The following is a 16885-nucleotide window of genomic DNA, read 5'->3' on the forward strand; positions in this document are numbered from 1 at the left end:
AAAGCGGAGTTAAATTTCACTTGCCACACCCATACCTGTTTACTACCAGACCTGTTGAATCAAGAAATCACTTAAATAGAAGCTATCTGACAAAGTGAAGGATTGCTAAAGGATTTAAAAATCAAAACATAATGCCACAATGTAAATAAATCCAATAATAGATGAGAAGCAAAGTAATTTACATGTATCCCTCTGGGAAGGGTTATAAAAGCCTTTTGTAAGGCTTTGAAACTCCAGTGAACCATGGTGAGAGCCACTATCCACAAATGGAGAAAACTTGGGACAGTGGATTAAAACAATTTTGTAAAGAAGAGTGGGCCAAAACTGTGAAAGACTCATTGCCAGTTACCTCAAATGATTGATTGGAGTTGTTGCCACAACCAGTTAGGTTCAGAGGGCAATTACTTATTCACATAGGGCTAGGCAGATTTGGACAGCTTTTTTCCCTTAATACATTAAATCCTCATTTAAAAACTGCATTTTGTACTTACTTGGGTTATATCAAAAAAGGTTTTTTTAAGGTAAACCAAGCCTAAGAGAGTGGGATGTTAACGGTGCAATAAATCAAACTATATTCATATTAAAAAATTACAAAATTTATTTATACATAGTTCATAAAAACAGAGCAGTGATCTGTATAATCATACTGAGGTTATATACAACTTTGTGGTCCAATAGATGGTAAAGTTGAGGTAGTTGCGATTGATTTATCCCGACATGTTTCGCTTAATGCTTCATCAGAGGATAAGCCAACTACCAACATAATAAATTCAAAAAGAAAAAACATAGATTAATTACACAAAGTACATTTCATTATACATAATTCATACAGGTAATCGGCATATATAGTGTTTAAAGGACACGAGTAAGGTTCAAAAAAATGATGGAAATATGCTCACCCCCATTTTACCGACCCATTCGTACCCCAGGAAAAGTTATATGACTACCAGATGGATAGAAGAATGCAGGGCAACAAGTACAGCAGCCAGGCAATATAGCTGGAGAGGGCATAGACGGCGGCTAATTGGGACAGAAAAATTATATCATATGTCAGCCTACTATTTATACATAAGAGCTATGTTGTTATTTTATTTTATACTATAGTCAATATATAGGAGTAACCTATAGCCTTTTTAAAAAAAATATTTTATTCTAGTATAGCAGTCATTTTCAAATTTTTTGCATTTTTAATTTAAATAAATATTTTATACTAGTGGGGCCCAATTACTTTTTATTTAAATATATCCACTTACATTTACTGACGATAAAGTAGAGTTTCCTTAATATGTTTTATTTCCCAGATTTTATATTATGTCCACCAAAGTATATAGGGAATTCTCCTTCAAATTAAGATAAGCCCAGAATGATAGCACACTCACATGGGCTCTACAACCTGTTTGCACGATATCTAGGAAGGAAAAATGCATTTACCATTAATTAAGGTGTGGATAAAGAAAGAAATTCATTCTCAGCAATAAAATGTTAAAGTTACTAACCAGCCAGCAAACGTGGACCTCCTCCTAGCACGGCTCCCCCACAATAGAGCCGAATGTTTTGTGTCCCAATATATATACCGCCGTCCATCGAGCCGGCGTCTGACGTCACCGGCTCGATGCGGACGTAAACAGCGGCAGTGCGCATGCGCGAGAGAGCCATTAGGGGAATCTGGAGACTACATTTCCCACAAGGCCTCGGTGCAAACACCGGTATTCAGGGAAACGTATAGGAGGGGACAGCCAGAGCGCAGCTAATGCAATGCTCTGGCTAGCACCCTCATATTGCTCCAAGAGTGTATGTTTCCCTGTCTCGCACGCAGGGATCACCGCTAACCGGTGGGCAACCCGCCAAACCAGATAAAATCCGATCCAGTAAAGGTGCCCTCGGGCGTCCATATGCTCCTCTCCAATGCCAAAGTGCCAAAAGCTGCCGACCAGGAGTCATGCATCATAATTACATGCGATACTCAAACAATCATGAGTCGCATGACAAACCACACATGGGGAATGGAAATTGTTTTTAAATAAAAGCCGGGGGAGCAAAGAGATATATGTTTATATACCCCAATATATCAATCGGTGCAATCGCGATAATGGACCAAATTAATCGCGAAATCCGTATATATATTTATTAGAAAACCCCATTTCGTGTCCCAAAAACAAAATTCACAGTCTATTTTAATATCAATAATCTAGGATATCACAGACAACTATAAATATATCTGATATATCAGAATGATATATAATTATGTAAATAATAATTAATAAAAAACAGGACAAAACAAAACAAAACTAAACAAGGGAAAAACACAACAAATATCCCCCCCCCCCCCCACACCCCACCCAGACCAAAGATCCTCAAAGAAAGGATCGATAACTCAAATTTTCATTAAACCCAGGGAATATTATTGCCTTTAACTTATATATCCATCTTGCTTCTATTTGTAAAAGTTTTTTGTCAACACTCCCCCCTCTTGAAGAGAGTGGGACATGATCTAAAGCCTGGAATCTAATATAGTCTGGGTTAAAGTCATGATGTAGGCCTATATGCCTACCAATTGCTGTGGTCATTTTTCTATTAAGAATTGGTTTTATATGGTCTCTCATCCGTATTGCGAAGGCTCTTTTTGTTTTGCCTATGTAAAATCCTCCACACCGGCACTGCGCCAAATACACTATGCCAAGTGTGGAGCAGGTCACACAGGATTTTAATTGGTGCCAATTTCCATTTGGTAATTTAAATCTACTACAGCTAGCCATATATCTGCACATATCACAATGTCCGCATGGGTAGGAGCCAAATTTCCCTATTGTGGGTTCATTATCACAGTCAATATAATGACTATGTACCAAACGGTCCTTCAAGGAGGGAGCCCGTTTGTAGGTGATCTCAGGGTATTCATTAACATATTTCTTCACAACTGGGTCGGCCAATAATAGAGGCCAAAATGTCTGTATTATATCTCTAAATTTTTTATTTTGATTAGAATGTTGGGTAACTAATCTTACAGTTTTAGCTATTTTAGCAGGTTTTTTAGTAAAAATAAGGGTATTTCTATCTTTCTGTTGGACTAAATTATATGCTTTTTTCAGGCATTTATGGGTATATCCACGTACTATTAGCCTATCATGTAACTCTCTAGCTGCTAATTTATAATCTGATCCCTGACAGGAATCAGATTATAAATTAGCAGCTAGAGAGTTACATGATAGGCTAATAGTACGTGGATATACCCATAAATGCCTGAAAAAAGCATATAATTTAGTCCAACAGAAAGATAGAAATACCCTTATTTTTACTAAAAAACCTGCTAAAATAGCTAAAACTGTAAGATTAGTTACCCAACATTCTAATCAAAATAAAAAATTTAGAGATATAATACAGACATTTTGGCCTCTATTATTGGCCGACCCAGTTGTGAAGAAATATGTTAATGAATACCCTGAGATCACCTACAAACGGGCTCCCTCCTTGAAGGACCGTTTGGTACATAGTCATTATATTGACTGTGATAATGAACCCACAATAGGGAAATTTGGCTCCTACCCATGCGGACATTGTGATATGTGCAGATATATGGCTAGCTGTAGTAGATTTAAATTACCAAATGGAAATTGGCACCAATTAAAATCCTGTGTGACCTGCTCCACACTTGGCATAGTGTATTTGGCGCAGTGCCGGTGTGGAGGATTTTACATAGGCAAAACAAAAAGAGCCTTCGCAATACGGATGAGAGACCATATAAAACCAATTCTTAATAGAAAAATGACCACAGCAATTGGTAGGCATATAGGCCTACATCATGACTTTAACCCAGACTATATTAGATTCCAGGCTTTAGATCATGTCCCACTCTCTTCAAGAGGGGGGAGTGTTGACAAAAAACTTTTACAAATAGAAGCAAGATGGATATATAAGTTAAAGGCAATAATATTCCCTGGGTTTAATGAAAATTTGAGTTATCGATCCTTTCTTTGAGGATCTTTGGTCTGGGTGGGGTGTGGGGGGGGGGGGGGGATATTTGTTGTGTTTTTCCCTTGTTTAGTTTTGTTTTGTTTTGTCCTGTTTTTTATTAATTATTATTTACATAATTATATATCATTCTGATATATCAGATATATTTATAGTTGTCTGTGATATCCTAGATTATTGATATTAAAATAGACTGTGAATTTTGTTTTTGGGACACGAAATGGGGTTTTCTAATAAATATATATACGGATTTCGCGATTAATTTGGTCCATTATCGCGATTGCACCGATTGATATATTGGGGTATATAAACATATATCTCTTTGCTCCCCCGGCTTTTATTTAAAAACAATTTCCATTCCCCATGTGTGGTTTGTCATGCGACTCATGATTGTTTGAGTATCGCATGTAATTATGATGCATGACTCCTGGTCGGCAGCTTTTGGCACTTTGGCATTGGAGAGGAGCATATGGACGCCCGAGGGCACCTTTACTGGATCGGATTTTATCTGGTTTGGCGGGTTGCCCACCGGTTAGCGGTGATCCCTGCGTGCGAGACAGGGAAACATACACTCTTGGAGCAATATGAGGGTGCTAGCCAGAGCATTGCATTAGCTGCGCTCTGGCTGTCCCCTCCTATACGTTTCCCTGAATACCGGTGTTTGCACCGAGGCCTTGTGGGAAATGTAGTCTCCAGATTCCCCTAATGGCTCTCTCGCGCATGCGCACTGCCGCTGTTTACGTCCGCATCGAGCCCGTAACGTCAGACGCCGGCTCGATGGACGGCGGTATATATATTGGGACACAAAACATTCGGCTCTATTGTGGGGGAGCCGTGCTAGGAGGAGGTCCACGTTTGCTGGCTGGTTAGTAACTTTAACATTTTATTGCTGAGAATGAATTTCTTTCTTTATCCACACCTTAATTAATGGTAAATGCATTTTTCCTTCCTAGATATCGTGCAAACAGGTTGTAGAGCCCATGTGAGTGTGCTATCATTCTGGGCTTATCTTAATTTGAAGGAGAATTCCCTATATACTTTGGTGGACATAATATAAAATCTGGGAAATAAAACATATTAAGGAAACTCTACTTTATCGTCAGTAAATGTAAGTGGATATATTTAAATAAAAAGTAATTGGGCCCCACTAGTATAAAATATTTATTTAAATTAAAAATGCAAAAAATTTGAAAATGACTGCTATACTAGAATAAAATATTTTTTTTAAAAAGGCTATAGGTTACTCCTATATATTGACTATAGTATAAAATAAAATAACAACATAGCTCTTATGTATAAATAGTAGGCTGACATATGATATAATTTTTCTGTCCCAATTAGCCGCCGTCTATGCCCTCTCCAGCTATATTGCCTGGCTGCTGTACTTGTTGCCCTGCATTCTTCTATCCATCTGGTAGTCATATAACTTTTCCTGGGGTACGAATGGGTCGGTAAAATGGGGGTGAGCATATTTCCATCATTTTTTTGAACCTTACTCGTGTCCTTTAAACACTATATATGCCGATTACCTGTATGAATTATGTATAATGAAATGTACTTTGTGTAATTAATCTATGTTTTTTCTTTTTGAATTTATTATGTTGGTAGTTGGCTTATCCTCTGATGAAGCATTAAGCGAAACATGTCGGGATAAATCAATCGCAACTACCTCAACTTTACCATCTATTGGACCACAAAGTTGTATATAACCTCAGTATGATTATACAGATCACTGCTCTGTTTTTATGAACTATGTATAAATACATTTTGTAATTTTTTAATATGAATATAGTTTGATTTATTGCACCGTTAACATCCCACTCTCTTAGGCTTGGTTTACCTTAAAAAAACCTTTTTTGATATTTCTAAAAAGGGATGAGGTGTCAATTAATGGGGTACTGATGGAGGTTTGAATCATTTCGTTGTTTGACTTTACTTGGGTTATCTTTGTGTAATATTAAAATATGCAAAATAAAATAAAAAATCAGGAAGGGGCAAATACTTTTTCACAGCACTGTGTATCTCTCTCTCTCTCTCTCTCTCTCTCTCTCTCTCTCTCTCTATATATATATATATATATATATATATATATATATATATATATATATAATTATAGATACATAGAAGTAAGGTTGAATAAATACACCAGTCCATCCAGTTCAACCCGAGTGAGTGTCTACAATTGTCCCTACCCCTGTACATTGTGTCTCATTAAGATGCTCATCTATTATATTAATTTATTTAAGCTATCCATATAGCACCGTCAATTTACACAGCGCTCCACATCATACATCGCACACTCACATCAGTCCCTACCCTCAAGAAGACCACAATCCAAGGTCCCCAGCTCGCATTCATATACTAGAGCCATTTTTTTGGGCAGAAGCCAATTAACCTACCAGCATGTCTTTGGAGCGTGGGAGGAAACCAGTGTACCCGGAGGAAACCCATTCAGGCACAGGGAGAACATGCAAACTCCAGGCAGGTAGTGTCATGGTTGGTATTTGAACCAGTGACCTTTTTTACTGCTAGGAGAGTGCTACCCACTACACCACTGTGCTGCCCACAGAGATATCTAATATCCCTCTCTCTCTCTCTCTCTCTCATATATATATATATATATATATATATATATATAGAGAGAGAGAGAGAGAGAGAGAGAGAGAGAGAGAGAGAGAGATATCTCCTAAATGATAGATTACTAATTGTGTATAATTTGTAGGCAAATACTTATAACCGCTTGGCTTTTATACTTGCATTTAAAATTTACTTTCAAATATCCTTACTGTTATGATCTTTTTTGCAGCCCAAAGAGTCGTTATTGGTAATTCTTAGGGCTGTTGGACTAGTTAAGCATAAATACTTTGAGCACTGTAGTAATGCAGGACATCTGCAGCACAAAATACCAATACATTGTGCAATCTGGCAAATTTTGCTGCATGTCCAAATTGTTTAACTGGATGCTGACCGCCGGCCGTCAAATGACGGCCAGGCGGCGCACCGATCGTGCGCGCGCATCCCTGTTTCTTCGGTGGCGGCGTGTCACGGAGACACCGCTCGCCACCGAAGGGGGTGAACAGCCATTCGTTATGGCTGTTTACCACGTGATCGGCCGTGATGAAGTTACGGCCGATCACAGATGGTCACACCCCGAACGTGCACGGCGCATGCGCGCGATCGCGAGCGCGCTGCGCGTGCACGATGGTGGCGGCGTGTTCCCCGGGAACACTGCTCGTCACCGACGCTGGTAAACAGCCATTGGCCGGCTGTTTACCCACGTGATCGGCTGTGATCCTTTCACAGCCGATCACTAAAATGTAAACAAACCGCGGTAACGGGATGTTACCGGGTTCTCCTCCTCACACACCGATCGTGTGTGAGGAGGAGATTGCGGTAACATCTCGTTACCGCATACAGTGTACACCAATCACACTGATTGCCCCCCCCCCCAATAAAGAGGACCTGTCACCACCCCTCATAGTACCTGTCAATCACAGTCCATCAGAGTACCTGTCACAGTCTATCAGAGTATTTGAGTACCTGTCCCAGCCCATCAGAGTACCCGAGTACCTCTCCCAGCCCATCAGAGTACCCGAGTACCTGTCCCGGCCCATCAGAGTACCAGAGTACCTGTCCCGGCCCATCAGAGTACCCGAGTACCTGTCCCGGCCCATCTGAGTACCCGAGTACCTGTCCCGGCCCATCTGAGTACCCGAGTACCTGTCCCGGCCCATCTGAGTACCCGAGTACCTGTCCCGGCCCATCTGAGTACCCGAGTACCTGTCCCGGCCCATCTGAGTACCCGAGTACCTGTCCCGGCCCATCTGAGTACCCGAGTACCTGTCCCGGCCCATCTGAGTACCCGAGTACCTGTCCCGGCCCATCTGAGTACCCGAGTACCGGTCCCGGCCCATCTGAGTACCCGAGTACCTGTCACGGCACATCAGGGTACCAGAGTACCTGTCACGGCACATCAGGGTACCCGAGTACCTGTCACGGCACATCAGGGTACCCGAGTACCTGTCACGGCACATCAGGGTACCCGAGTACCTGTCACGGCACATCAGGGTACCCGAGTACCTGTCACGGCACATCAGGGTACCCGAGTACCTGTCACGGCACATCAGGGTACCCGAGTACCTGTCACGGCACATCAGGGTACCCGAGTACCTGTCACGGCACATCAGGGTACCCGAGTACCTGTCACGGCACATCAGGGTACCCGAGTACCTGTCACGGCACATCAGGGTACCCGAGTACCTGTCACGGCACATCAGGGTACCCGAGTACCTGTCACAGTCCATCAGAGTACCCGAGTACCTGTCACAGTCCATCAGAGTACCCGAGTACCTGTCACCGTCCATCAGAGTACCCGAGTACCTGTCACCATCCATCAGAGTACCCGAGTACCTGTCACAGTCCATTAGAGTACCGAGTACCTGTCACAGTCCATCAGGGTACCCGAGTACCTGTCACCAGGCCATCAGAGTACCCGAGTACCTGTCACCAGGCCATCAGAGTACCTGAGTACCTGTCACCAGGCCATCAGAGTACCCGAGTACCTGTCACCAGGCCATCAGAGTACCCGAGTACCTGTCACCAGGCCATCAGAGTACCCGAGTACCTGTCACCAGGCCATCAGAGTACCCGAGTACCTGTCACCAGGCCATCAGAGTACCCGAGTACCTGTCACCAGGCCATCAGAGTACCCGAGTACCTGTCACCAGGCCATCAGAGTACCCGAGTACCTATCTCCAGCCCATCAGAGTACCCGAGTACCTATTTGCAGCCCATGTCTCATAGAATATACGTTGGGGTGTTTGCTTTCCAAAATGGGGTAATTTTGTGGGTAATTTCACTGTCCTGGTGGTCCAGGACCTTCAAAAGTGTGATGGGTAGGAATGAAATGAGATGTGTCATTTATGCTCCTAGAATGCCTGAACGTACTACTTCAATGTTCGGCCTCTCTATGTGGCCAGGCTGTGTAAAAGTCATACACATGTGGTATCGCCATACTCGGGAGGAGTAGCAGAATGTATTTTGGGGTGTAATTTTTGCTATATACATGCATGTGTTAGAAATATCTTATAAATTGACAATTTTGTGTAAAAAATGCGTTTTAATTTTTTTCCACATATTCCAAAAACTTCTGGAAAAAAATGAACCGTTCAAAAGACTCATTATGCCTCACAGATTATACGTTGGGGTGTTTGCTTTCCAAAATGGGGTCATTTTATGGGAAATTCCATTGTCCTGGTACTCCAGGGACTTCAAAAGTGTAATAGGTGGTTGAGAAATGAGATGCGTCATTTTTGCTCGTAGAACGTCTGAAGGTACTACATCAATGTTGGTGCTCTGTATGTGGCCAGGCTGTGTAAAAGTCTCACACACGTGGTATCACCGTACTCGGGAAGAGTAGCGGAATGTATTTTGGGGTGTAATTTGTTGTATGCATATGCTGTGTGTGAGAAATAACATGATAATATGACAATTTAGTAAAAAAAAATAAAAAAAAATAAAAAATCTTCATTTTGCAAAGAATTGTGGGAAAAAATGACAACTTAAAAAAACTCACCATGCTACTTACTTAATACCTTGGAATGTCTACTTTGTAAAAAGGGGTCATTTGGGGGGTATTTGTACTTTCCTGACTTGTTAGTGTCTCAAGAAATGAGATACACCTGATGTACTGAAGGCCTCATCAGAAGTGATCAATTTTCAGTGATTGGCACCATAGTTTGTAGACTCTATAACTTTCACAAAGACCAAATAATATATACTAATGTGGGTTATTTTTACCAAAGATATGTAGCAGTATAAATTTTAGCCAAAATGTATGAAGAAAAATTACTAATTAGCAAAAATTTATGACAAAAACCAAGAAAAAGGCATTTTTTTCACAAAATTTACGTTTTATTTTATTTATAGCACAAAAAATAAAAAACCCACTAGTGATTAAATACCACTAAAAGAAAGCTCTATTTGTGTGGAAAAAAGGACGCAAGTTTCATATGGATACAGTGTTGGATGACTGAGTAATTGTCATTCAAACTGTGAGAGCGCTGAAAGCTGAAAATTGGTCTGGTCAGGAAGGGGGTGTAACTGCACTGTATTGAGGTGGTTAAAGTGCATATATACTTTAGAATGCATACCAAAAACATAGGAAAAGTGGAGGTGTGGCCCATATCAACCAACCAGCTGTCCTTTTTCATGTGCAGTTTGAACCTAGCCCATATATTATGTATAGCCCATGTGTAGAGAACGTAAATACTTTAATAATCTTCTTCACTTGTTTACAGGTTAGATTGCAGTACTTTTTTGGCAGTTAAGAAAATGCATCACAGCCAATGTTTTAATTATAAATGCAGTACTTCATTGTATTCTACTATATGCCTGCCAGATCTTTCAGACTGTCAAAACTAGTGTAAGATGAGGAAGATTATTCACTTTTACATCAACAAATAACCCCCCCTTTTTTTTTCTTTTTTTTTTTTACACCTAGGGTTACATTTTTAGAAAGACACTGCCTTACATACTTACATACGCATGAACGGTTTTATCAATAACATTTTGGTTGTTTTTGTGAAATCAGATACTTGAGCTGAAGAGAGACTTGTGATTACTCCTGAGCCTAAAAATCTCCCTTTTATCAAAATGGTAACATGGAATGATAGATTTGCTCTTGATATCAGGGTCACATGCAGGCAGCTGCCAGCAACATTTTAATGTGGCTTCAGGCAACATCTCACTACACATAGGGAAAGGAAATGGTGCTTCAACATCTGTAGACAACTTGCAGCACGATGGGAAATTGTGATAATGTTTTTTTTTTTTTTTTTAAATACTTGTACAGCAAGTACATGGCATAAAACAAACATAACATCTGATGCTCATCTGAGCCTCTAACTAAATTTAGGTCAGCTCTTGACTAACAAGTTTCCCGATAATAGGTTTACCAAACAAATTAACAGCAGTGGTACATTTTTAGTGTTCTGTCAGCATTCATTGTTTTCACCATGTGGGTTCCTACAGCAGAGAGAGAGAGAGAGCCCTGAGAAATAGTCGGCTCACATACAGTACTGTACATTTAAAAAAAAAGTTAATGGGACAGCTGGGACTAATTAATCCCTTCCCACTCACCCTTTAACTGGATCTTCAAGTGAATGTAAACCCTCACATATACCCAGTGAATTGGTGAATTGTGTGACTCGTTCCCTCCTCCTCCACTGTGGGAACGGAGACACCCCGCACAAGCCACGGGAATCTGATTCGCTGGGACTTCGGGTCAAGAATGCAAGGCCGTCCCCGGCGAATCATGGAGCTTGTGGTATGGGCAAATTAGGCGGCCGCGACTCACGAGGCCCCTGCGGGGGGTGAGGCCTAAGGCGACCGCCTAATTTGCCTAATTAGAGAGCCGTCTCGACCCCAGCATGGATACATATGTGCAGCATGTGGGCGTTAAGGCCCACCCTCCTTGCTGTTGCACATATGTGTTTTGTGATCGACAGAGGTTAATGAGTTTTGGCTACCAGTTAAGATTTGGCCCTAGGAATATGGAGCTTTTCTGACCCAAACTTCTACCAAGGCTCTGGGTTTCAGGACCCAGAGCTTATTAAGATCCCTCCCTCCCCTATCTGATACAATACCTGGAGACACTCACCATGTGAAGATGAAAAACCTAGGTGACACGCATACACTGTTCACATTCCTGCCAGTCAGTGCCTCAAACTGTTTATACTTCAAATAAATACAGTTACAGGTAAGAACTGGTATTAAGGAATAGTTAACTGAATGTAACAGTATGGTATGATATTCCCAGACAGTCCGCCCACCGGCCCCCGCACTTACCCTATCTAGGTCGCCGGCAGCATCAAATCCTTCATGCGTCTCCTCCTTGATGGCTTCCTCTGCGTATCCTCCTCCTTGGCCAATACGGCTGCTTCTCTTCTCGGTCAATCGGGTCTCAGGACCCGCTTCCTCATTGGCTAGAAGGAGAATCAGGAAGATGATAGAGAATATTAATTCACTATTGTTACACAACTGGGTGGGCTCAGGATGCAGTGCTCTGCACACCGAGTTCACCCTTTTTGAAGCCAATTAGAGTCTCTGGCTCTAATCACGTGCTTTAAAAAAAAAAACATTGGAATCCATGTGTCCAACGTCCTGTATGTAGATTACGGGGTGTGCCCATAGACAGGCTGCCACTGTTCCCAGAAATTAAAATTCTTTAAGGTAACTATCAATGCTGCAATCTGAAATAACAAGCAGATTATAGGTACCCCTATTGCAAAGAAACCCAGCATTTTAAGAAAAACAAAATGTGTAGTTAGTATCTAAAAAAAAATTGACAATTGAGAAAACAAATGTTTTGAAAGAGGAAAAGTTGCTACATTTTAAATACTGTTCTCTATTTATTTACAGCTCCTTACATCTCCTTATATCTATCTGTATACAGTAGAGTATATACCTTGTCCTAGCTTTTTAGTGCCACCTTGTGTCAGAAGAATGACATGTCTACTTACTTTGCAGCAGTCAATTCAACAATAAGTTCAGTTATGTAAAGTGCAAAGCTAGGAAGCTGCTGACTACTGTTCTTTCCTTAACATTTAATTCATATTTAATAGTAGCTTGCTATAACCTTTCAACCTGCTTTTGTCCAGCAATTAAGGAAGAGATTCAGGTTATTTCTTTTTAAAAAGATTGTATGGATTATTCACATTCTTTTCTTACCTGTTCCATCAATGTCCTATTTCGTTTTGTGTTGTCCACGAGTGACATTGCGGTTGATTTACTAAAGGCAAATAGCCGTTGCTCCAGTAAATGAGATAAACCTTCACTTTGAAAAGAATACCCAATCACATGCAAGGAAAAAAAATAGCATTATTGCTTGCACATGATTGGATGATGAAAGTCAGCAGAGCTTCTGTTCAGAGGGGGTATTTGGGGGGGGGGGGGGGCGCCTGTGCTAGAAGAGGTGATATGGTAGAGGGGGGAAGGAAATTATGCTAGGAGAGGAAAACCAGTCCCATAGACACATCTTTTTACCGGCATGCAGGCTGTAGCTTCTATGCACATTATCATTGTTCCTTTTCTTCTTCTGCTTCACAATGATTTATTTCAAGTATGTCATATATGTTTTGTGGTGAAATTTGTATATTGGCAGTGGCGTTGCTACGGGGTGGTTTTTGGGGCTATAGCCCTGAATCTGGGGCCCATAGCCCCCAGTCTCTGCAGGGGTCCTCAAGGGCAAGGGAGGCTTTCTGGGGACCCTGAGGTAAGTGGGGGGCTCTCTGGGGACCCTGAGGTAAGTGGGGGGCTCTCTGGGGACCCTGATGTAAGTGGGGGGACTTTCTGGGGGTATATACATACACACACATGCGTATATTACTGTACATACATGTGTAGGCCCAGTCTGGCTCCAGATCTTTTGTAGACCTAGCAACGCCCCCGTATGTTGGTATTGAAATCCGCTGAGAAAAGTTTTCGCCTTGGCTTCACTTGAAAGCTCTTTGTGTTAAATTTTTTATTTTTTCTAGCTTATGTTTTTATGTTGAGAACTGCAGCTTATTCTGTTTTATCATAACATCATCTCACTGTCCTCGTGTAAATACCTGCCCTTAGGAATTTAGCATTATTCATTTTTTTACAGCTTTGGAGAAATGCTTTCTTACACTTTGACAGCATTTGTTGAGCTGATGGATCATGGAATCGTATCATGGGACACTTTCTCAGTGACATTTATTAAAAAAGTAAGTATATATATATATTGTACTAAATCTTTTTCTAAATAAATTTAAAAAAAAGACTGACCTGCATAAGCGATATTCACCAAAGAATGGTCATGAGTTTGCAAGTATAGTTTAGATACCTAACTATGCCCCAGTCCTTTTCACTGGTAGATAATAAGGCAAATGTCGGGGGAACACACTGTATTCATTTTCACGTCCCAACGTATGTCGGGGGAAAACAAAAAGAAACCAAATGCAGTACATCCCTGCAATACATCAGTGCCCAGTGCTTTAGAAACCCAAACCCTTCCTTCTTACACCAGATCTTATTGCATTCAGCTTTCTAATCTCCTCATGCCTTTCCTGTGATGCGCATGGCACAGGCAATATTTCAGAGAATATCACCTAGTTCTTTAAATTGATTCTAAGGCCGCGTACACACGCGGGGACTGTTCGCCCAACTTTGTCCGTCAAACAGTTTCGGCAAACAGTCCGCTCAAAATTAGCATGGACGGACATGCCCACACACGACGAACGAACAGTTTGCTGAAACCGTGCGCGATGACGTGAACGGCACGTACGACGGGACGAAAAATACGACGTCCTATACACTGCATTATAACTTTCGGCGTGTAAATCCTTTCTGAGCATGCGCGGAACTTAGTTTGACGAACAAGCCTACACACGGGTGGACTGTTCGCTCAAACAAGGTTTCAGCGGACAGTTTTACGGAATTTCCGAAAAACCTTGTTCGTCAAACTGTCCGCTGAAAGCCCACACACGAGCGGACTGTCCGCCCAAACACTGTTCAGCGGACAAAGTTGGGCGAACAGTCCGCGCGTGTGTACGCGGCCTTAAGGAACCTCCACCTTCCATATATTCTGTCATTGGTTCCAACTCCCCTCCCAGTAATTTATCAACTCGGCCCACCACATGCCGAACCCTGCCACCAGGGAGACAGCAAAACATTTGGTTGAGGCGATCCTGGCGACAAATTATTCTGTCAGTCCTTCTGATTATAGAATCCCCTATTTCCACCAACTGTCTGGCCTAACTGCACTCCCCCCACCACCCCTACTAGATGGGCTTCTCTCCCAGCTGTTAGGGGTAGCAATGACATTCAGGGCTGCCACCTCTGTGTTTGCCACCTCCACATCTTCACTCAACTTGGCAAATTTGTTTTGATGAACAAACACAGGACTGGCCTTCCTTTTCTGTGAGCCCCTTCCACTCCCTCTAACTACATTAACCCAACTTCCTACCCAATAATCCTGACTTGCCCCTCCACCCTCCACATCAACCCTACTGGCCACCTGCTCAGCAAGCAGAGGACCCCTTTCACAATTGTCCTTTCTGCCCAGTGTTGCTACTCGCTCCTCTAGACTGCCAATGTGAGCTTCCAGAAGGGCAACCTGCTCACATCTGTCACAGTGGTATCCATCCTGGAGCTGTTGCGCCAATTTTGCATACACTTGGCACACTGTGCACTGAGCAAAATGTTCAACCCTGCTAGCACTCATTTTCCAGTTACAATACAATTACTTTTAGGAAGTTTAAGACGTCACTTACTGGTTAGAAGACTCCTGTCTTAACTCTTGTTTTCAACTCCTGGTTATTAACTCTGCCTTTACACCCACATGAGCTTTAATGTCATCCCAGTCTTAGTCCGTAGGGTTCAATATTAATTTGGCCTACCCTTTGCAGCTATAACAGCTTCAACGCATTTGGAAAGGCTGTCCACAAGGTTTAGGAGTGTGTCTATGGGAATGTTTGACCATTCTTCCAGAAGTACATTTGTGAGGTTGGCCACTGATATTGGATGAGGTCAGGGCTCTTTGCAGGCCAGTCAAATTCCTTTATCCCAAACTCGCTCATCCATGTCTTTATGGACCTTGCTTTTGTCATGTTGGAACATGAAGCAGTCATCCCCAAACTGTTCCCACAAAGTTGGGAGCATAAAATTGTCCAAAATGTCTTGTTATGCTGACGCCTTTCTCTTCACTGGAACTAAGGGGCCAAGCCCAACCCCTGAAAAACCACCCCACACCATAATCTCCCCTCCACCAAATAATTTGGACCAGTGCACAAAGCAAGGTCCATAAAGACATGGAGGAGCGACAAGATTGCTCAGAAGTGGGAATGGGTACGTGTCAAAAATAGGTACCTGCTCCCCCCTAAAAGATGCCATATGTGGCACCGGATGTGGGGGTTAGGCAGATAAGTGGAGCTTCCACTTTTGGGTGGAACTCCACTTTATGGACTGCAATATTTTACAAGTTACTGTTTGCTGTGTAGATTTTTATAACAATTGCTATAGTTCACTTTTGGCTGTAAATTACAAGAATAAGCTTAGGGTAACACTGTTAATCACTCAATTTAACAGAAATGGTACAAGACAAAATGCCTATTGAAGTTTTTGCCATAATTGTATTTGTTGTATTAACCCACGAGTATGCCAGTTTATTTTGTGCTTTAGCTTGAACAGTAATAACTTCATCTGTTTGGTGTCTGGACTGACTTTTCGCTAAACGCAAAAGATGAGTGGAGTTTTTCCTAGCTTCTTGGCAGCAGTAGTTACTGTTATTTTGAGTCATTCTTTCTAATCAGTTGGAAAGACATAGCCGAGCAGTAATCCAACACCAGGAGAGCCCCTCGGAGTTGCTTCAGCCTTCTGCATTGCTTTGACGCCACCACTGCCCCCTGGTCATCCAAAAAAATGTGATGCGCGTGTCTTCACTGTCGGATTCCGATTCTACGTTTCCTGCCATAAACAGTTTAAGAGTTGATTTTACAACTCCAGGGGAACCTTTGCAAGCACTGCATCCATTTGCTAGTATATATATATATATATATATATATATTTTTTTTTTTTGTTATCAATCTTGGAAAGCAGTTCTATAATGAGCACCCATATTTTAACAATGTTAGTGCATAAAACCTTGGAATGCGAGCATAATTCATTTTGGAAACGTGCTTGTAATTCAAAGCACTTGTATATCAAAATGTCAAAGCAAATTTCCCCATAAGAAATGATGGAAACTCAGATGATTTGTTCCACAACCATTTATTCTTAAGTCCTTCAGTTTATAGTCCATATAAAAAGATTATAGCAGTGTGAGTTCAAGGCAACTTCAAGGCAACTTGAGGGAATGCCTGAGTAATCTTCCTGTAATGTCGGATCCAAGTCA

General features: G+C 41.7%; 1 protein-coding gene across 4 annotated transcripts in view; it reads left to right on the forward strand.

The window, feature by feature from the left end:
- Nucleotides 1-16885, forward strand: part of ELMO1 (engulfment and cell motility 1) — a 568419-nt gene that overhangs the window by 176886 nt on the left and 374648 nt on the right. For all 4 annotated transcript variants that reach the window (XM_077491651.1, XM_077491655.1, XM_077491653.1 and 1 more), the window contains exon 8: nt 13619-13718. In XM_077491651.1, the coding sequence (XP_077347777.1) occupies nt 13619-13718 (100 nt within the window). The remainder of the gene's footprint in view (nt 1-13618; nt 13719-16885) is intronic.

The sequence above is a fragment of the Lithobates pipiens genome, unplaced genomic scaffold (genome assembly GCF_037356315.1).
Source record: "Lithobates pipiens isolate NorthernLeopardFrog02 unplaced genomic scaffold, aLitPip1_a1.2 Scaffold_19, whole genome shotgun sequence".
Classification (NCBI taxonomy): domain Eukaryota; kingdom Metazoa; phylum Chordata; class Amphibia; order Anura; family Ranidae; genus Lithobates; species Lithobates pipiens.